Raw genomic sequence first — 22839 nt, 5'->3', positions numbered from 1 at the left:
CTTTGTCATGGAGCCTCCAAGGCTCCGGGCAGTACTCCCTCCTTCTCGCGTTTTCCGGCGGGCGGGCTTCCTTTCCTCAAGCGGAAGTGCCGCACACTCCAGGCATCGGCTGCCTGATTTCCAGTTTTCGACCGGGCCAGTGGTGGTGATACGCGGGGTGGTCTCCTGCATTCCAAAAATGAGTATACCGCAGCATGTGGAGTGGGCACCCACAATTAAATAAAAAATAAGCGGGTAAACGCTTCAGCATTACAAAAGCGGGGTGGGCACCCGCGAAACGATGATAATTGCGGGGTGGGCACCCGTCTCTGCAGGCATCACAGGGGAATCCACATGGTGGGGGTTCCCTCTCAATGGGGGCTGCGGCTCAGCACTGCGCAGCCCCCAGGCTCTCCCTCTCCTGTGGGGGAAGTTCAAAAGATAGTGCTCCCAGGGAGCAAAAGAAAGGCTGCATAAAGTCCTGGGGAATAAGGAAAATGAATCAAAGTCAGTCCCCGTAAAAAGGTCCTCAACAGGTGAAAAGGGCAATGCAGGGCCCAGGGAGGCAAGCCCTCATGGGAGCCCCCTTGGGCCCCAGCAGCAGCACGCCCTGGCAGGAACAGCAACCAAGAACTGAACAATTTCATGGGGACACAGACCCTATATTTATATTATTAATTCAATGGGGTTAACCCAATAAGTCAAAGGATCTGGGTATCAATTAATATAAAGAAACAAATTGGTCCTAGGCATATCTTCAAACACAGATTAATACATTAGTTATTATTTACATATGGGGAAATAAATCCCAAAAGAATAGGAGATGAAATTCTTTAAACAGCCAGAATTCTATATAAATGGATCGTACCCAACTTACATATATCAAAAACAATTCTTATTCAGTCAGTCAATATATTTCAAATTTATTTTCAGCATTTATAAAACAAACTTAAATGCTAAAAGGGGGAAGACTGTGAGATGCAGTAAGAGTGTAAAAGGGGTGCTCAAGTGAAATAGAAAGGAAAGTAATTTAGAAGACAAATTGCATAATTTATGTACAACTAAAATTACAATGCTTCTAGTTGGGCAAAAGAAGAGGCCTACCAATACAAAGTTGTATACATTAATTATAATACAAGGAAGGGGCAAGGACAGGGGAGCTAAGGTGCGGGCCTCAAATAAATGGGGGTGCAACCGTCGACGTTTCGACCCCGGCGCAATAGGGGCGAAATTAACGCCTCTGCTGCAGGTCTTCTTCAGGACTGGAAGGAGAAGGACGGGGAGGTGTAGGAAGTAGGAGGCAACAAAAGTGACCAAGAAGAATAATATGAAGGTCGGGTCCCAACAATGAATGAGGGCAACCCGTCAGTGGTGTGCCCTGTATTTGTCCAATGAATGTCTCAATGTAAATGTTCAATTTAAAAAGGTATTTTCACCATAAAGGAATGCAATTCCCAAGGTTAATCCAAAGCTAGCACCCAGAAGATGCAATGTCATGGGGAAGGTGGCGAAACTGTTTTACAAGCCACAACGACCTCGGCTGTTGGTGGTTTAATATTTATATTAGCAACTTCCTGTATGTCACAGCACAGGGCTTAGGGATACCAGTTAGAACTGGTATAGGGGAGCTTTGGAGCACTTTGTTTTGCTCGGCTCCTCTCTCCTTTGTCAGGTGGGGGCTCAGGGATTAGACGCACCACAGGGGGCGGAGCCGGCATTGTGGAGGGAAGGCACAGTCCTATTCAGGCCCCAGGTCCAACTCCTCCCTCCCATCTACATGCAGATCTGCCTATTCACTACTGGGCAGACTCCCCCCTGTCTCCTGGACCGCCCACACCTCTCAGATCCTGTCAATCGCAAGCCAGACATGCAACTCACATCAGGCAGGCAGACACACAGGACACAGAAATGCCAACTTCTAAAACTGGCATTTCTCCACCAGTCATCATAAACCTGCGCACACCATTGTGCAGCATTTATTCTCACGAGTTCACACATACTAAACTTGCCCCTGTACTCCTCTCATATCAGGAATTACCAAGGACACACATATCCCCCCATGCATTTCTATGGGAGGGCTCACCACACGCACTCAGAGAGCGCACACACTTTACACTGGGCCACACTGCTAAAGTGCTCAGAGGCCAAAAATCACTACCACTATGTCAGAGCTTAAGGCAAAAAGTTTAGGGGTGAAGCTGCCAAAATGGCCAAGTCCAACAGATCCATATTTCTTTTTGCACATTAGCTAGGCTGACATGATACATGTCAGATTTAAACATTTACTCTTGGGCTGAAGTCTATGCCCAAAAAAGAAGCTGGCGAAAGCAGGGGACAACTTTATCAGATGAGAGTCTTGCATCTGTTACTGACACTCAACTATCTACATCTCCTGTGCCTACACAAACCCTATTCTCAGTGATCGACACTTCCATTGCTGGCCCCAGTACTACTAAGGTTGCTTTTTTAGAGACCAGCCCTGCGCAAACCAACCTCCAACACAGGTAACAGTCGAACCAACAAAACCCGCAGAGGTCATCGATTCAGTAAAAACCGGAGGAACACGCAGCAAGAAACATTAGTGGTTAATATTTCCTCCAAAAAGCTAACAGGGAATGGATTGTCCGTATTGAACAATGGGAGATCATTTGTTCCGACTTATCAAGCCAACAGCCTTGATTCTCAGATTGCTTTGTATAAATTCACTAGAAAGTTAAGGTTAAGATCATTTTTTTCTAGCATTCCTCATGAACCATCTCCTTTACAAGAAGATGACTATCAAGTATTCAAACCGAGGAGCACTTTTGTTCCTCCCACGTCACACAAAACTATTGACTTATTTGAGTCATTGGTCAAACAAGATTTAGCTAGACTTCCCAACGTGATCGCAGGGAAACCAAACTTACCAATTATAGAGAGACTCGCTTTGAGATCTTTTCAATTGAACAAATCATTGCATTTTACCAAAGCAGACAAGGGCGGTGCTCTGGTAGTGATGGATCGCACTCAATATGACAACAAGATTGACTTGATGTTGTAGGATTCTTCGACGTATTTACCACTCTCTGAAGATCCTACTAACACTTTTTTGATTCTTTTTTAACACATGCCATTGAGATGAAGTGGATTGATTCCAAAAAGAGAGAGTATTTGTTTACCCATTTTCCGCGGAGACCGGGTTTATATATGTTCCCAAAAATCCACAAAAATTTGAGGGATCCCCCATTAAGGCCCATAGTATCCAGTTGCGGATCTTTACACAAGCCACTAGGGCATTACCTGGATGTGTTTCTTCACCCTATTGTTCAAGCCAGTCCTTCCTATCTTCAAGATACTACCCATTTGCTCAACATTTAACGGACCATCATTGTTTCTAGAAGTGAACAAATTTGGTTGTGTACTATAGACGTGGTGTCTTTGTACACTTCCATACCCCACACTGAGGGCATTGAAGCCATTGAATGGGCTTTGTTGAAACAAGACAAAATGAGAGCAAAAAAGGTATTTCTCTTAGAAATCCTTCATGTTTGTTTGTTTTATAGTTACTTTCATTGGAAAAAACTGTTTTTTCTTCAAGCCAATGGCACTTTGATGGGCTTTTCTGGAGCCCCCAGCTATGCGAACATTTTCATGCTGAAATTCGAGACTGAGAATATTCTTTCTAATCATGCGTGGACCTCGAATTTGGTCACATACAGACGTTTCATAGATGACATACTTATCATCTGGCAAGGGCCACGCAGCCAACTTGAAACACAGATTCTCGAACTTAATAGTATCAATCCCCGGATCCAATTCACATTTCAAATTAAATCGCATAGTATAGCTTTTTTGGATGTCATGCTTAGACGCTCTGGCACTATTATAGAGACTACTGTTTTCAAGAAGCCCACTGACTGTAATAATGCTCTACTCTACCAGAGTTTCCACCCTGGGCCTTTGAAACGCCATTTGCCTTTTTCTCAGTTTTTGAGAATCAAATGGATAACTTCAGATTCAGAGTTAGGCTTGCAGACCATGAGAGAAGCAAAACAGATTTTTTAAGAGAGAGGTTACCCTCAACGAGTCATTGACCATGCTGAGAAGAGAGCATCTGCCTTGAATCGTGAGGAATTATTATTACAAAATATAACAGTGCCTTCTTTTCAGTTGAGGGAAGTATTTGTATCCACTTTTTCCACTCACTCAGTGTTGGTGAAAAAAGTATCCTACGAAGATGGGATCTACTCTAGTCTAAACCGGATTTGAAGGGCATGTTTACTAGTCCTCCTCTATTGGCATACAAAAGATCACGTAACCTTAGAGAGATTTTGAGCAAACAACTTGATACCAATAAGGTTCCATTTAAAGGAATGACTAGGTGTATGAATTGTTCACATTGCAATAATGTCATTGTTGGCAATAGCGAATGTCATCCTCGCACAGGCAAAAAGATTCCCTTGAATTTCAATGCGAATTACAACAGCCATCATGTGATTTATGTTATCAGAAGCCCATGTGACTTGTTGTATGTGGGGAAGACAGAGAGGATTCTTTGCACAAGGATTACTGAGCACAAAAGTGGAATCCGCACTAAGACTATGAGTTCACCCCTAGCACAACATTGGTAGCGTGAAAATCACTCCATTGCACAGCTTAGATTTGGGGTACTTGAAAAGGTAGATGAGCTAGTAGACAGGGACATGTCGTAGTTACTCTCTCAGCGTGAATCACACTGGATTTGGTACATGCAAACATTGTCCCCTAAGGGGCTCAATGACAAATTTGAATTGTCATGCTTTTTGTAACTTCTGTTTGGCAACTCTTTCTCATTTAGATATTTGCATTTTCTAGATAGCGGATTTTGTATTAGATTAGGTTCTCTTGTTCAAGTGGACATTTTACTACATGTTTGGGCTTTAGAGCACTTCCAATTCGTGTCGACTTTTTTGTATATTTGTCTTATTGCCTTGTTACTGGCATTTTGTTACTCCTATTTCTATTATTTCTATTGCACTCATTCATTTATTCACTTATTTCTTCTTCACTTTCTAATCCAGTCATGTTGATGCATCAGGGTTAACAAATTCCCTTTTATAATCGTGGTTGATCCCATTTTGCTTATTGCACTTCAGTGCTTTATTTGTTTTTGTCACACCCTACCAGTTTTTTCTCAATAGGAGCTGGTTGTCGCAGTCTTCCTTTCTTGCTCTTTAGGTGGTACGCTCTAATGCGTCTCGTGGTGATCTTGAGGCTGCCGGTTTAGTTCTCTTTCTATGCTCACTATTTTTTGCACGCTTGAGCCTAAGTATCGGGAAATAACGCGGCGCCTTAATCATGGCGGCGTTCTTCAGAGGGAGTTCATTTTGAGGTACTGCTCACATACTTGACTGGTAAGCTTAAATCTTACTTTGTTCAATTTTCATTTTCAGTCTCAAGCGGAGCTTATATTGGAAGTACTTTGAATTACAGGTGGTTGTGATTCTACCAAGTGTGCATTTTGATTGCTGGAGGCTGCTTATATTTAGACAGTATTGATTCAGAAAAGGGGGTGGTGATGAACAGAGTGTCTGAATTAAGCAGACCACTCTTACCCAGTCCAAAGATCAGGGCTCGATCCATCACCGTTTTTTAGCTCACTGCACCATCCCAGCTCAGAACTTGGCTATATGCAAATTAGTCTGACCCTGGCCCAGTGCATCATGGGAACAGGGCAGACCAAACTACCAAGCCAATTCTTATACTGGGAAGGAAACAAACTACCGGGGACCGGTTTCTGGCATTTCAGCCGTCTTCGGCCCGGCTTGCTTGAATCCTGATGGTGCAATGAGCTAGGGACTCACATCTGAGTATACCCTTCCACGCTTATGGTGGACAAAAATGATTCAGAAAAGGGGGTGGTGATGAACAGAGTGTCTGAATTAAGCAGACCACTCTTACCCAGTCCAAAGATCAGGGCTCGATCCATCACCGTTTTTTAGCTCACTGCACCATCCCAGCTCAGAACTTGGCTATATGCCAATTAGTCTGACCCTGGCCCAGTGCATCATGGGAACAGGGCAGACCAAACTACCAAGCCAATTCTTATACTGGGAAGGAAACAAGCTACCGGGGACCGGTTTCTGGCATTTCAGCCGTCTTCGGCCCGGCTTGCTTGAATCCTGATGGTGCAATGAGCTAGGGACTCACATCTGAGTATACCCTTCCACGCTTGTGGTGGACAAAAATGATTCAGAAAAGGGGGTGGTGATGAACAGAGTGTCTGAATTAAGCAGACCACTCTTACCCAGTCCAAAGATCAGGGCTCGATCCATCACCGTTTTTTAGCTCACTGCACCATCCCAGCTCAGAACTTGGCTATATGCAAATTAGTCTGACCCTGGCCCAGTGCATCATGGGAACAGGGCAGACCAAACTACCAAGCCAATTCTTATACTGGGAAGGAAACAAGCTACCGGGGACCGGTTTCTGGCATTTCAGCCGTCTTCGGCCCGGCTTGCTTGAATCCTGATGGTGCAATGAGCTAGGGACTCACATCTGAGTATACCCTTCCACGCTTGTGGTGGACAAAAATGATTCAGAAAAGGGGGTGGTGATGAACAGAGTGTCTGAATTAAGCAGACCACTCTTACCCAGTCCAAAGATCAGGGCTCGATCCATCACCGTTTTTAGCTCACTGCACCATCCCAGCTCAGAACTTGGCTATATGCAAATTAGTCTGACCCTGGCCCAGTGCATCATGGGAACAGGGCAGACCAAACTACCAAGCCAATTCTTATACTGGGAAGGAAACAAGCTACCGGGGACCGGTTTCTGGCATTTCAGCCGTCTTCGGCCCGGCTTGCTTGAATCCTGATGGTGCAATGAGCTAGGGACTCACATCTGAGTATACCCTTCCACGCTTATGGTGGACAAAAATGATTCAGAAAAGGGGGTGGTGATGAACAGAGTGTCTGAATTAAGCAGACCACTCTTACCCAGTCCAAAGATCAGGGCTCGATCCATCACCGTTTTTTAGCTCACTGCACCATCCCAGCTCAGAACTTGGCTATATGCAAATTAGTCTGACCCTGGCCCAGTGCATCATGGGAACAGGGCAGACCAAACTACCAAGCCAATTCTTATACTGGGAAGGAAACAAGCTACCGGGGACCGGTTTCTGGCATTTCAGCCGTCTTCGGCCCGGCTTGCTTGAATCCTGATGGTGCAATGAGCTAGGGACTCACATCTGAGTATACCCTTCCACGCTTATGGTGGACAAAAATGATTCAGAAAAGGGGGTGGTGATGAACAGAGTGTCTGAATTAAGCAGACCACTCTTACCCAGTCCAAAGATCAGGGCTCGATCCATCACCGTTTTTTAGCTCACTGCACCATCCCAGCTCAGAACTTGGCGATATGCAAATTAGTCTGACCCTGGCCCAGTGCATCATGGGAACAGGGCAGACCAAACTACCAAGCCAATTCTTATACTGGGAAGGAAACAAGCTACCGGGGACCGGTTTCTGGCATTTCAGCCATCTTCGGCCCGGCTTGCGTGAATCCTGATGGTGCAATGAGCTAGGGACTCACATCTGAGTATACCCTTCCACGCTTATGGTGGACAAAAATGATTCAGAAAAGGGGGTGGTGATGAACAGAGTGTCTGAATTAAGCAGACCACTCTTACCCAGTCCAAAGATCAGGGCTCGATCCATCACCGTTTTTTAGCTCACTGCACCATCCCAGCTCAGAACTTGGCTATATGCAAATTAGTCTGACCCTGGCCAAGTGCATCATGGGAACAGGGCAGACCAAACTACCAAGCCAATTCTTATACTGGGAAGGAAACAAGCTACCGGGGACCGGTTTCTGGCATTTCAGCCGTCTTCGGCCCGGCTTGCCTGAATCCTGATGGTGCAATGAGCTAGGGACTCACATCTGAGTATACCCTTCCACGCTTATGGTGGACAAAAATGATTCAGAAAAGGGGGTGGTGATGAACAGAGTGTCTGAATTAAGCAGACCACTCTTACCCAGTCCAAAGATCAGGTCTCCTTTCTGGTGAAGAATTGGCTTGGTAGTTTAGTCTGCCCTGTTCCCATGATGCACTGGGCCAGGGACAGACTGATTTGCATATAGCCAGGTTCTGAGCTGGGATGGTGCAGTGAGATAAATAACGGTGATGGATCAAGCCCTGAACTTTGGACTGGGTAAGAGTGGTCTGCTTAATTCAGACACTCTGTTCATCACCACCCCCTTTTCTGAATCGTTTTTGGCCACTATAGGTGTGGCAGGGTATACTCAGACATGAGTCCCTTTCTCACTGCACCATCAGGATTCAAGCAAGCCGGGCCAAAGACGGCTGAAATGCCAGAAACCGGTCCCCGGTAGCTTGTCTCCTTTCTGGTGAAGAATTGGCTTGGTAGTTTAGTCTGCCCTGTTCTCATGATGCACTGGGCCAGGGACAGACTGATTTGCATATAGCCAGGTTCTGAGCTGGGATGGTGCAGTGAGATAAATAACGGTGATGGATCAAGCCCTGAACTTTGGACTGGGTAAGAGTGGTCTGCTTAATTCAGACACTCTGTTCATCACCACCCCCTTTTCTGAATCATTATATTTAGACAGTGGCGTGGTGCATTGGAGGTAGATGTCCATTACTCTTGTTTGTTCTATTACTCTTGTTTTTTCAGTTTTCAAGAGATTGTTTTCTCAATACCTGATTCCAATCCATTTCTTGTTGTTTTGGCAGTTCTTTTTCACTGATGCCGGTTATTTATTGTGGCAGAACGTGCTTACAGTTCTGCTATAAGTATGCCGATTTCGCTGTTTTATTGAGTGCTGATTTCATCACACTTTCACTATTCTTTTACACTGGCACTATCGGAGTCTTAATTTTGGTGGTTGGTGCTGTGGTCATGTTTTTCTAGATTGTCACTTTTTGATATGTGTCGACATGGAGTCGGGGAATTGGTGCTCTTTAGTCACTTATTTTTAAAGCCCTATGTCAGTATTACATTTCTGACCGAGATTGCATTGATTTTCATTAAAATTGTTAATTTGCTTGTTACAGATTCCCCTGATGAAGGGCTTCCTTGTACAGCCCGAAATGAAATCGGAACTTTGAAGATTGTTTCTGCATGCGGAATTTAAGCTATATTATTTATTTCATATTGGATTTGATCTGCCAGGACGTTTGAATAAATAACGCAGATCTTAAATCGTTTGTGTTTTGGATGACATTTTTTTTAACGCTTTGGATTCAATGTATATTGTTTTGATCACTGAGGATTTATTGTATTACCAGCCACAGATGTCACTTATGTGTGTATAATTGTGGTTGTACACTATTTTGTGACACACTTGTAGTGTACCAGGCTAACTTGGATACACTCCCAGGTATTCTTCTTTCATTTTGAATTAGGTGGTCTGCAGAACCCCTCACCTGGTGCACACGCAATTTTGTTTGTAAATATTCATATGCATATCTGTACTGTTGATGCTGATCGTTTGAATTAGTTTCTTGAGTGCACCCCTGCTGCGCTCACTTTCTTGTAGATTGAAACCTTAGGCAGCTATGCACAACTGTTTAGACATTTAAGGCTGACATACTAAAGTTTTAAAGTACCTTCCTGCACAGTGAAGCCAAGTCAAGTCAACAAAGCTTTATTCAATTACTATCTTAAACAATCATAAAACCACATAAAACCACAATGCATTGCACAATAAGGATAGAAATATCAGATATAAAATTAATTCATTTTATTCTGCCACCTAAATGCTCTAATAAAAAAGTTAATTACTGTGCTTTTATCCATGGCAGGCCAGACAATCATAATACAATGTTTTTCCTGCATTTAAGTACACTTTTTATAAACATTGCTACGCTGCAAACTGTGTGTTAATTTTCCAAAAACTGTAATACAATAAAAGCAGGTCGGCATTGTCTAATACACAAGGATTTTAAAATTGATACAATACACGTTTTCCTAGGTCCATCATAAAATTTACAGAATAGAACAATATGTAGGGTTGATTGTTCTGAATGGTCATCGCAGGGACACAAATGCAAAACTTGTGACCAGTTGTTCATTTTTGGGAAGCGTATAAGCCTATGTAAAATCCCAAGTCTGAATCTGGTCAATGAAAACCTGTCATAACCACCAGAGACAATGTCTAAATAAGGTTGGGTGCTACAAGTTGTTAAAATCACATGATTAGACAGTGGGCTTTATTATGTTTCAAATAATGGTCCTCATTAGGATGGCGGTGAATCCGCATCCTCTGGGCCGGCGGAAGCCACCGCCGGCCCGGAGGATGCGGATTCACCGCCGCGACCGCAGAAAACACCCGCCGCCAGATTAGGATGGTGGTGGGATTGCGGTGGGACCAGCAGCGGACGGCAGGTCCATCCACCGCTGATCCGCGGGGTGTGGAGGGCTATTTGGTGGCGGTGTCTGCAAGACACCGTCAGCCAAATTAAGATGTGCATTGTAACATGCTTTTCCACGGCGGATTTTCCGTCGTGGAAAAGCATGTGGTCTTTGGTGTTTGGGGGCCCGTTGCGGACCCCAGGGTGTTGGGGGGTGCACATGGGGGGAACCTATGGTACCCCCCAGCATTTACATGCACAAAGCGGCAGGCACCGTGCGGTGCCTGCTGCTTTGTGCATGTAAATGTAAAACATGCATTTTTAACCTTGCGGCGGGTGCTGCTTCAAGCAGCACCCGCCGCAAGGTTAAAGATACAGGATGTGACCGCCAGGGTGGTGCTAACATCCTAATTGCACTGGAGGAACCTCCGCTGCCCCTGCGGATGGTCCCTCCACCTCGGGGTGGCAGACGGACGCAGGTCCATCCGCCATCCTAATGGGGCCTATAGTTGTGCCCTCTTTTTTTAACTCTTTTCTTGTGATGGTGGACATGGTTCTGGGCTTAGTGTAATAATTTAGATGGCCCAGATCACACATAACAGCTCAGATATACCTGAGCCATGGGATGGTTAGAACCCCATCCATTTTAAAACTATCATTTAGGATATCCTGACTAAGCATGCTTTTTGTTGATGACCATATCCTGTGCCATAAAAGAATGGGTTCCATTTTAAAAAGGTCTGCAATGTATGGCACGCCCAGTTCAGAGTGGCAGACATACGAGGATGTATTTGGGACTGCCAATATATATCTTAGGAAAGCATTTTCCACTATTTGTAGAGGGTGCAGGTCAACAAAACTCCAACCCCGTGCACCATACATCATCATGGAGACATATTTCGCTTTGTAAATCTGTAAAAGCTCCACCGGCGGCCTCCTACCCAATTTTCTTGATAAATTAACAAGGGCAGCTGTGACCGTCATAAATGACAGTTTTTTGACTTGCACCACTTGGGCCTAGGAATCATTTCGATCAAAAAGAATGCCAAGATATTAGAATCTCTTAGTAAACTCTATCATCTGCTAATCAATATACTTGTCTCTGCACTTATGGCTGCCATTGCCACATCTCATTATAAAGGTTTTCAATATATTTACCCTAAGGCCCCGATTGTACATAATAAGTGTATAGCTGTTTAAAACCCTTTGCAACCCCACTTGGGTACGCAACATCAGGACTGCATCATTCGCGTTCAAGAGAGCAGGTATGGGGCGTAAGCCTATTTGTGGAAAATCTTGGATATCCTTTACCATTGCTGGAAAGGTTAAAAAGGAAGGGGGACAGCACGCTGCCTTGCCGTACCCCCTCCTTATTGGGAATGGGGGAGAGCATTCTCCATTTGCACCAAACCGCACTCTCGCCCTAGGCTTCACTATATAAACGTCCTAGGAAGTGAATAGTTTGCTATTCCACTCACAGATCCTCAAAGATCTTCCAAAGCCTATTTTGCCTAACGCAGTCAAAGGCTACTGTGAGGTCCACAAATGTTAAAAACAGCCTACTCTTCCTGGCCTGAATATACATCCCTATGATCATGTTTAAATTTAGTCTCTGTTCAACAGTTCCTAAGCCTTTGCGAAAGCCATACTGTATGTGAGTAACCTTGTTATCTTTGGCCCAGTCCTGTAATCGTTCCAGACTTATTCCGCCAGCCACTTTTACCAGGGAGTCTAATAGGGATATTGGCCTGTAGCGGCAGGAAACTGACAATCCTCCTTTTTAAAAATGGGCACTTAAATGGATTCCGACCAGCTTGTTAAAATGGGAGGAGCAGCTGGCAGTAATTACCTGAGGTAATAACGGGCCCCAAAGCATCATATTTGACTTATATAAGTCTACTTAGTTTTATTAATAGTTACATTTTTTGTGACATGTGCAAATTTATCCCCAGAGCCAAATTGGCTTTTCGGCAGTGAGAAAGTGATGCTTAATGGAAATTGATCTCTCAAAAGGTTATCATGAGTAGTAAATAGTTTGACTCTACTCAAGTGGCTATTTGACAGCAAAATATAGTCTATGGTTGTAAAACATCCTCTAACGTTAAAAGAATGCCTTAGGGGGACAAGCAGGACACATAGCTCATTAGCAAACCCTAAATCAAGGCCAAACATCACTTTGTTAAACAATTTGTACAGCAGTGACATTTTCAGGGGTTAATGCACAGTTGGACGTTAGTACCTGATTTAGGTTTATGACTGGAATATATTTAAAGCCCTCATTCAGGTGTTTGATGCCCCATGTCTCATCCCTCAGATTGGGCTGAGACGGTAATAGAGCATGTATTTTTATTTCTTTTTGTAAATGGTCAGGGATAGTTCTACGTATGTTTAATCTACCAGATCTGTTTCTGGGGGTCTTCCTTTTGTAGATGTTCAAAATCTATAGTTGTAGTTAGTCAGTCTATGTCTTCTAGGGTATTGAAGGTATCAAAGCGATTACAAACCGGGATCCTGTAACAATGCTGCATCATGCCTGGGTCATTCCTAGCCATGAATCCGCTCCACTGTACCTTTGGTGGTGGTAGAAGTACCCTAGTCGGAATATGTTAATTCCTTGGGCCATGGGAGAGTGGTTACCAGCCCTAGTAAGATAGTCTGCACCAGAAGGGGGGATCTAAAGGTTAGGACCATGCAGTCGCCTGCAAAATCTTTACTTGCTTTACCGACCCAACCTATTCTTCTAGCCATATTAAATTTAGAGAAGAGAATATTGGTTGGACCAATTCTGGTGCTCAGCAAATGCAGTGATGTGTTCCTTAGGGTGGTTCAAAGTTTGTGAGCATGAGTGGAAAGTGGAGGGACATTTGCCAGTATAATCGTAAAGGTAGTGGCTTCGGGCGGGAGGTGCAAGGACTGATATTAAATGATAGGGTAACTAAAGTTAGGCCTTTGCTGCTGCTGTGTGTGGGCATCACTCCCTCCGTCCCCCAAGGAAGGAACCCATATATTTAGTGTGGTCCTAATATTAATACTACCATCCTGTATGCTGGAAATTGTGGGTCCTTCTATTTTAGGCAAACGCCCAATGGGTTCTAGGGAGTGTGGGGGGCATTTGTCGGTGAGATCAAGCAGTTGTTTCCACAGTGCTATCATTAATATGTAGGTAATGAGGCTAGCCACCCTCAGAGTTGGTTACAATTGGGGCGAGCCCCAACCCTAAACCCCAGATTTGCTGATCGCCAGGGACCTCTACCAGGACATGTACCCTAGGGGAGGGAACAATTACTTATACCCAAACCCTCAATTTTTGGGAGTCTATCTTCAATTTGAGTTAATTTTAGTAATAGAGGGTTAATAAGAACAGAAACCATAGTCTCTAATCTTTTCCAGAAGTCCTCATCGATTGTCCGTGAAGCAGTGTAACAGAGTCAACAGTCCTCAATACCGAACTTGACCCAAATTCGCAATCTCTGTTCCCACTTTGGTTTCCACTGCTGGTGACTGTTGATGATTTTTGATTTTGCAGTCCCTTAACCCTTCTAATTTTAAAGGTGGTTCGTTGTTGTTGCCTGGCCGAGTTTTTGCAACCTGACCCCTTGTAACTATATTAGGCCCATTTACTAACTTGGGAGGTGGGGGGGCTTGTAGATCTGGAGCCAGTTGTTGTATGGGTGGAGATTGAGGGGGATGTAAGGGGATACTATCCAAATGGTGACTGCCAAGTGAGGAACGTTTCTGCAAAATCAAAGGCTCCAAGGAGAGCCTACGCTCCGTTAGCTCGATCTCATGAGTGAGGACTGACTCAAGAGAAAAGAGTTGAGTGTTCCTGCTACTTCTGGCCCGGCTGACCATTAATGGTTTTCTGTTTGCTCATTTCCATACCACTGAAGATGTTAGTAACAATAAAATTGGCACTGTACCTCAGTGATGGTGCTTAATAATCCCAGGGACCAGATGTTAGAGGGGGGCCCAGCCCATCCTCCTTTGTGCTATGATGGGCGTGGACGGGCCCGCCCTTGTCCCGGGCTGTGCTGCGGGACCCTGTAGCTCCTTTTAAGTAAGCGCCTCCTGGTGTGAGTTGCTCGCTTTGGCAGCTCCTGTCGCCATGCCCCTTGGGAGATGAAGTTCTCCCTTGCTGGCTACCGGTAAAGTGGCTGAGTGCTGTGCAAAAAGGAGTCCCCCCTTCCTGCACTGAAATAATCCTTAGAGGCATATTTTTCTTTCTATATGAGCTGCAGAATGCAGCACACATGGAAAAAGGAAGAACTAAGGCAAAATTAAGATATTCCCCTCTATGTGCCTCTACTGGGTAGGGACACCTTTTTGAAACAAACCCAGGTTTAGAAGTCTTTGTAAATCTGGCTTTGGGTCGAAATACATAGGTGAATGCCAAGAATATCCATTCCCCACCAACGTGACACTTACCCGAAGGTATGTGCTACCTTGCGTTACTTTGTATTTACTAAACCACACAAACCCACACAAAGTGGCTTTCCATGGCTTAGTAAACTCCAAAAATTATTTTGCATCAGGCTACACCACAAAAGTGCCACAACCCCGATGCGAAATCATAGTGAACCTGGGCATGGATGTGCACGAGGCAGGGGAAAAATCCCCAAACCATGATAACAGATACCTACAGGTTGGGCACATAGGGATGGGGCCAATAGTTTGTACCATACAGGGGATATTACCGGCCAGCAGGTGAAGAGGAGGCATTTAGGTCCTGGACTGGCAGTTTCATGGTCTGCTCACCTCTGTAAAGCTGGCTGTCAGGCAGACATCTGTCCAGGTTGTGCAGTGGTGTTAATCTGGGGTCTGTGTTGAGCACCCCCGATTCAGTTGAAGAGAACTGGGTATATGGAACAAAAAGTGGGTCAGAAGCCCCCACTTTTATACAGAATTAGGAGACAGGAGATTTGGATTCTGTATCTTGCTTTGCTGTTTCCAGGTTGGAGTACCCACAACAGAGGCACAAAGAGGTGTGATCAGTCTGCGCTTTGATTACCAGCAGTCACATATGACAGTGACCAAGAGAGAGACAAAGAGCTGCACCTTTCTAAAGGACCCTTCACATCCTGGCACAGGTTCTGTAGTCCCTCCCTTTATTCCTGCCACCCTTGAAATTGCAGCCTCAGAAAGACTAATCAATGGCTCTCTGTATAAGAAAGGACTTAATTGTATTTCTAAGGGCAGTCTTTCTCCTCTTTCTTCCCATTTCAGTGGCTGGTTCCTCCACTCCAGTCTCAAGAATGTCAGTAATATGTCTGAGAAAGCAGCCTAACCTGAATCTTGTCCACATGAAAAAGCCACCGGCTTCCGAAATTTAACCCACAGGACTTTCTCAGGCAATCAAGCACTGCATATTAAAACCGGTAGAATACATGCATATGACAGGTGCTTGTGATCTCAGCATTAGGATTTTGGGTTCACCATTAGCAGTGGAAGTTTGTATGGATGGGTCAGTAAGCTCCCATTCACGAGATGTAGGTAAAAAGATTTTCTCAGACTCTAATTACTAATAGAAAAGGATAACTGTTACAAGTGTGAAATTTGTGACCGGAACAGTAGTCCTGCTTCACTATGGAAAATGACTGAAGCAGCCCTCTAGGTCCAGGACAAGAAGAGAACCCTTTGTAAGTCAATAGTAGGCCTAAGCCTTCATGATAGCCTGGATTTATTTGAGGTGGTACCAAAATCCAAAAACCAGCAAAACAGATGCTCACAGTTTGGGCACACAAGGAAAGAGAAACAAGTGTTTACTATGTCAGGGATTTTTCTACCCCAGTAGGTAGAGTGGAGAAATATGGGTCCTGGACTAGGAGTATCATGGCCCATGAATGGCAGACAGATCTTCTACCTGACAATGTTCATGAAATTATAGAGCATAAAATCTTGCATAATCCTTTTGGAAAGGGTCACTAGGCACACCCACCAATACCAAGATGGATTCCATGGCTTCCCTAAGCTTCCGTTCCAGTCCTTAAAGGTATAGGATTTTAGGAAGTTCTTCCTCCATTGCCACTGCCGTTGCAACATTTTGTAAAGCATAGGCGAAACATATCTTCAGTATGATTCACATAAAACACTGCTTAAATGAAACACCTTTTGGAATGCTAGGCATTAGGAAAAAATGCAGTGGTAGTAAACAGGTTATGTATTTAATTGTTCTTATATTTGGCTTCGATGAGGCAAGACAAAAACATTGGTTTGCAGCCGACGTTCTAATTTTGAGACAATCTAGGTCCAAAATCAAACCCACTATTTACTTCATGCTGGAGTCAAGATTTGCAAACTACTACACTGAATTGCTTTGAAAAGTAGAGTAATGACTATGAATGGGCGTACATCCCGAGACTAATGAACAAGTAACACATTTCTGAATTTCTCAGACGTGGTCTGATTGACTACATGTTTATACATCTGGAAGACTGATGGAGTGTTGTAGATTTTGAAGAAACTCGCCATTTTGATAGGGACAGTGACCACAATCCACTAGTAACGATAATATGGGTTTTCACAGTCACAATGAAGATGAATGTAGCCTAACCTACACTACAGTCCTCCCTTAAAAAAGTAATATTAATTAGTGCAAAATAGATTATGATTGTGATTTTCTTGATTTTGAACCATTTTTATTGATTTCAATCAATGCAGACAATTTTATATCAATGACAGTAGTCAGTTACAAACTACATCCCAGTACGGATTCCAGAGGAGATAGATTATGATTGTGATAATTATGCTTGTGTTAGCCATATGCCATTTTGTTTTAGTTGCTGCTAGTATTAGCTATATATGATTGTATTTTTGTTACAGCTGGTATTAACTATAACTCTCTACCACAAACAGAAGTATCTTATTTTATGGATGAAATCAGCTCCATGAAATGTATCAAAGCTTACACAACAGTGACATAGGATATGTTCCTAGGTGGCTAGCATATCATATACCTCCAGGAAACAGCTAAATTAAACAAGCTCTCCTATTTTTTCCCTGTCAGAGTGCAGCTTTGTTCCCCTTGAGGGGCGTTGAGTGTTTCTTCCAGCACTTTGTCTTTAATGCTAAGACTGCAACTGCAACACAGCAACAGATATGTCTTCTGCTATTCAGGGTTAAAGACAGGGTAGAGATGCTAGGTCACAGGTAGTATGTAGTTACAGTGCCAAATTTGAGCCGGTGGTTGCTAGTGAGCCCTGCAGGCACTTATTTTTGGGAACCAGCACTTATTTATCCTCATAAGATATTACTGAGAGCAAGAAAGGAATAAACAAAAATGGGGAAAGAAGCAGGAAGGGAAAGACTTAATAAAAGTCACAAAGAGAGATAGCAGAAACACAAGCAAGTGACATAAAGGGTCAGGAAGTGTCTGGTAGTGGTTTAAAGATGAATTAGGTGGATTCAAGACTACACATTCTGCAGTGCTGTGTATATTACCAAAGTGCCCTGGGGGTGCAAGAAGCCGGTGCAAATGGCAGTGTCTGTACCTCTGCGTGTCTTGAGAGAGCAATTACATTTGCTTATTTTAACTCTTGAAGCTATCTATTTGTATGATTTTATTTTAATATTCTATTTTCAATCATTGTATGGCTCTCTGAACCTCACCTGGGCTTGGTTCACGTGGCCAAAAACGACAATTGAATAAATAAAATTGGCATGAATGCTGCAAGGGTACTCCAGGAAGTCATTGTATAATAAAATTAACAGTGTTCTTTACCTTTTGCTGTTTTAAGATATGGATGTGTTTTATTTTCCAGCCACTGTGGATGACATTGATTCTCTTATTGATAAAAGCAGAAGATTGATCATAATACTGAGCAAGAACTACACCTCTGACAATGCAATGTATGAACTGGAGAGTGGACTCTACAAGTCACTGGTGGAACGAAAAACGAAAGTGATAGTAATTGAATACAATCTTCCAGAAGACTTTACACTATTGCCAGAGTCTTTAGACCTGTTGAAGTCCAGCAGCAAACTAAAGTGGGAGGAAGATAGATCTCGTCCACTCAATTCAAGGTTTTGGAAGAAAATGCAATATTTAATGCCAGCAAAACCATTCAAGCCACCTGGCGAAAAATCGATAGCGTACAATGGAAAGGTTGTGACTTTCTCTTCTCAGAAAAAGTATGCACTGATTAATTGCTTCGCAAAGGAAGTCTGAATATTTACAAATTGACACGTTTAATGTTTCAACCTACTTTAACTTTATTTTGCTCATAAACTATACTGCTTTTTACACTTTGTGCTTACGTGATTTGGCTGTATTATCCAGAGATGAGATGAATGTATAAGAGCACTGTGTGTCTTTCTTCTCACTGCAGCAGAAAAAGAAACATTCAATCTTCTCTGCAACCTGCAAACGAGATGGGCTACCTGCATATGTGAGTCCCTGAAACAACCAATAAGGAGAGGACCGGGTCCTTACCTGACCTCTTTCACCCACATATTTCTGGCAGATGGTGCCACTAAAATGGTTAACACTTTAAGGGGGATATTAACAAAGAAGTGGCGGAGTGAGGCGTTAGCCGTCATGGCTTATTGCCTCACTCCACCACTTCAGAAACACAAGGCTGCACTATATTTACAAGAATATGGTGCAGCTTTGCATTTCCCCTTGCGCTGGTGCTACACTTAGCAGTTTAGCACCATAGTGTAAGGGTGTCTGCGTGCAGGGTAATATTGTTTATGTGCAGGAATGTGTCCCTTCATCCGCTTAAACAATCTTGAAATGCCATTTTGTCACTTCTCTGTGTGCTGCTTAATTCAGCATACATGCAAGTTACAAAATTTAATTTTATTTAAAGATTGTTTATGTGCAAGAAGGGTCACCTTCCTGAACATGAACAATCCAAGACGTTTTGCTTTTTCCATGTGTGCTGCCTCAAACACATGGAAAAAGCAAAAATGATAAGAAATAATGCATTTCTCCTCATTTGACCAAGTTAAGACCAGGTTTTCCCTGGTCTTAATTTTGGTGCAGCCTCCTATTTACGCCACCCTTGTAAATAGGGGGCAGCGTCAAAATCAATGGGTGTTGCTTTGGAAAGCCCACCACAACACCCACTGCCCACACTTTCACGCTATGCATGGCATGAAAGGGGGCCTTATCTACAAGGCAGCGTTAAGCCACGTTAAGTGGCTTAACACTGCCTTGTAAATAAGGCGAAGCCCCCATCGCCATGGAAACATCACTAAAAGTGACCTTCCTTGGTGACAGTGGCTTGTACATATGCCCCTAAGTTGCTATCCTACCTGCAGTAAATTTATCACAATGCTGTGTATGTTAGAGTGGAAATTGCTGTAATCTCAAACGAATACGTTTTGGGATTTAGTTTTTATTCTTTTTTTGTTTTCAGCATTTGTGTTCTGCCTATTACTACACCATCCATAGGGTAGTTGTGGTCTAGTGACTAAGGGGGTGAGTCACAAAGAAAATGTGGACTACTCCATCTGAATGTTCTTTTCACTTGTTTGCTGGTCTCATAACAGATGTGCTTATTTTTAGAGATAAAATTCATATTTAAGCAATGGAAAATAGCAAAGTAAAGTTCCGCCTATTGGTTTGGGGCTGTCATTTTATGTCATTTCTGTGAATATGGAAATATTTCACCGGTCCCTATGCTATACCACTGCATAATAGATGTAATGGAAGACCTGGGCGGGAATGCCAGGTGCACGTTCCTTCTGTTGCTTGAGACTCAGGGATCTCAAAGTTTCTACCCCTGCTCCTGTTCCTTGACCCAGATACTTGCATCACAGACGTCAATGCATCCCCACTCTGCGTGTAGCAGAACCAGTGAACCGAGTCAGTTGCAGAAGTAGAATCATCGCTTTGCTCTCAGAACCAATGCATCACCTTGAGAGCCCACCACATCAGAACTGCACATCCCCACCACAGCAGTGTGGAGAGACCAATGCATCCTTCAACTTCAGTGCATCTCACTTCAGAACCAAAACATCTTGGCTCGTTGATTTGTCTACAGAACTGACGCATCACCACCACTGTGTGATCAACATAGACGCTTTGCTCAGGTGCATCCCATCTTGCTGTTGCAACCAGGATAAAGAACTTTCTTCACCGGGGCTTGCATGGGTCCAGTAGCTGGCCTGCATTCCATCAGGGTTGGCCCAAACTACTGACTTTGCCCCAGTCCAGCGCGATCAGATAACCCTCATTGGCGCATATTGATTTTAAGCCCTACAACTCTTTTTATTGTTTAAAATTCTTTTTGGTCTGGATTTATTTATACAGTTATTGGCTATATTACTAAACCAGATTAGAGTCATTTATTGGTGTTTTTACTGTGTTACTGTGTTTGTATGATGCACAAGAACTTTACAAAATGCCTCTTTAGATAAGCCTGAATGCTCTGTGCCAGGCTAACAGAGGATGATCACAGATTATCATTTAGTGTGTATCTAGTTTACCCTGACTAGAGTGGTGGTTCCACCTTGGAAAGGGTGCATACCTCTGCCAACTAGAGATCCCATTTCTAAAACCTTCCTGTAAAGTTTAGCTCTTCAGATGTTTGCTTTGAAAGAAGGCATATCATCAGTATGGTAGTATTGAGGGTTTGCACCATCTCACTGAACAGGTGGTCTGTGGATCCACAAACAGTAGGATTGGTTCATTAGAAGCATGGAGTACTCCTTCCATCACCGGGAAGGTGAGTGATGAGTGAAAGGGTACATAGATCTGTCTTTATTCCAGCTGGTATATGCCAATATTCACATTGATGCAACCAATTATTTCAGACAGGGTGGGCCCGATTCACAGAATGAACGTACTACTTTTGGCATTCACAGAATGCACTTACTACTTTTGGTATTCACAGAATGAACTTACTCATTTCGGTATTTACAGAAGTTAGGACTACTAACTTTAGGACTCCTAAATGCCTTCGGTGAATACCGAAAGTCTTAAAATTAGGATTTTTCTCAATTTAGTGGTAGTAAAGTTAGGACTACTAACTTTAGGACGCCTAAATGCCTTCTGTGAATACCGAAAGTCTTAAAATTAGGATTTTTCTCAATTTAGTAGTAGTAAAGTTAGGACTCCTAACTTTACTACTACTAAATTGAGAAAAATCGTAATTTTAAGACTTTCGGAATTCACAGAAGGCATTTAGGCGTCCTAAAGTTAGTAGTCCTAACTTTACTACTACTAAATTGAGAAAAATCTTAATTTTAAGACTTTCGGTATTCACAGAAGGCATTTAGGCGTCCTAAAGTTTGTAGTCCTAACTTTACTACTACTAAATTGAGAAAAATCCTAATTTTAAGACTTTCGGTATTCACAGAAGGCATTTAGGAGTACTAAAGTTAGTAGTCCTAACTTCTGTGAATACCGAAATGAGTAAGTTCATTCTGTGAATACCAAAAGTAGTAAGTGCATTCTGTGAATGCCAAAAGTAGTAAGTTCATTCTGTGAATCGGGCCCTACATCTCCAGCCCCCAGTAGACATAACATTACCAGTGGTTTCAAGAATAAATCATTGAGGTTTCTTGTGAAGTACGTTTCATAGATTGTGATAATAGCCTAGTTACCACTGCCCGGAACTTCGGTTCCTTCACCCGTCAATATATATAGATATGCCCATCATCTGAGCCTTCAATACAACTAATAAGCTGTTGATCTTGGTTTCTTGTCACAGGTTTTCAGGTCACTCCCCAGTCATTCAGAGTGCTCCTTACCTGACCATTACACTGTTTTCTTGATTAAAAGTTAAAAGTTGGACTCCATTGAAAATAGTGTTCATTTACTTCCTAATAATCTGCAAGCTTCTTGCAAAATGTGGTCATGTGTCATGTGGTCATGTTTCCATCATTACCACATGTGTAAGAGAAAGTTTAATGCTGGGTGTGTTGTGTCCGATATATATATGACAATTCATGTTACCCGCTATATATTGTTTATGTTACATACTTAATTTTGGGAAGTATGTTTACAAAAGGTGTTTTTTTTCAAACAGGAACATCAATGAAACAATAAGATTAATACTGAAGCATTCTATATAGTAGTCTGTTTTAAAAGGAGAAAACAGTTATGTGTGAAGTTACAAATGTAGAAGTACAAAAAGAGATGTTTTTCTATCTTAAAAAATACAATATTTCAGTAGACTGGAGAAATTGTTGAAGCTGCTCATTGCAATATGCAGCTCAGAATGAGCACTGGTCAGGTTATGTTTGCTTCTCATAAACAGAAACCTGATTAAACAATGTGAAAAGGTAAAGCTCTGCAGACTGGTTTAGGGATGTCATTATTTCATGTGTCCAGTGACTTTATACAATTGCAAAAGCTAATTCCTATCGCTGGAAACAATATAACTTTCAGCAAACATGTGCCATAGTGGCGCAGAAATTGCCAGAAACACCTATCAGATTAAACTGAGAAATGACTGCTATTTGATACCGATCAGATATTTTGGTCAGAGATGCATTTGTTCCAAGGGAATGCCATACTAGCCACAGTGGCATTTAGAAGTGAAGTGCGTTTCTGGAAGAAATTATTGCTATCCGTGGTG

At 42.9% G+C, this 22839-nt stretch overlaps 1 protein-coding gene across 3 annotated transcripts in view; it reads left to right on the top strand.

The window, feature by feature from the left end:
- LOC147698064 (interleukin-18 receptor 1-like) overlaps positions 1-18551 on the top strand; it is a 477649-nt gene extending 459098 nt beyond the window's left edge. For all 3 annotated transcript variants that reach the window (XM_086934734.1, XM_086934735.1, XM_086934733.1), the window contains one exon: positions 18070-18551. In XM_086934734.1, the coding sequence (XP_086790860.1) occupies positions 18070-18476 (407 nt within the window). In that variant the 3' untranslated portion in view covers positions 18477-18551. The remainder of the gene's footprint in view (positions 1-18069) is intronic.
- The last annotated feature ends 4288 nt before the right edge of the window (positions 18552-22839 follow it).

Source organism: Lissotriton vulgaris, chromosome 8, assembly GCF_964263255.1.
Source record: "Lissotriton vulgaris chromosome 8, aLisVul1.2, whole genome shotgun sequence".
NCBI lineage: Eukaryota > Metazoa > Chordata > Amphibia > Caudata > Salamandridae > Lissotriton > Lissotriton vulgaris.
The sequence above is the reverse complement of the archived record's forward strand: the minus strand, read 5'-3'. Positions and strand labels throughout refer to the sequence as shown.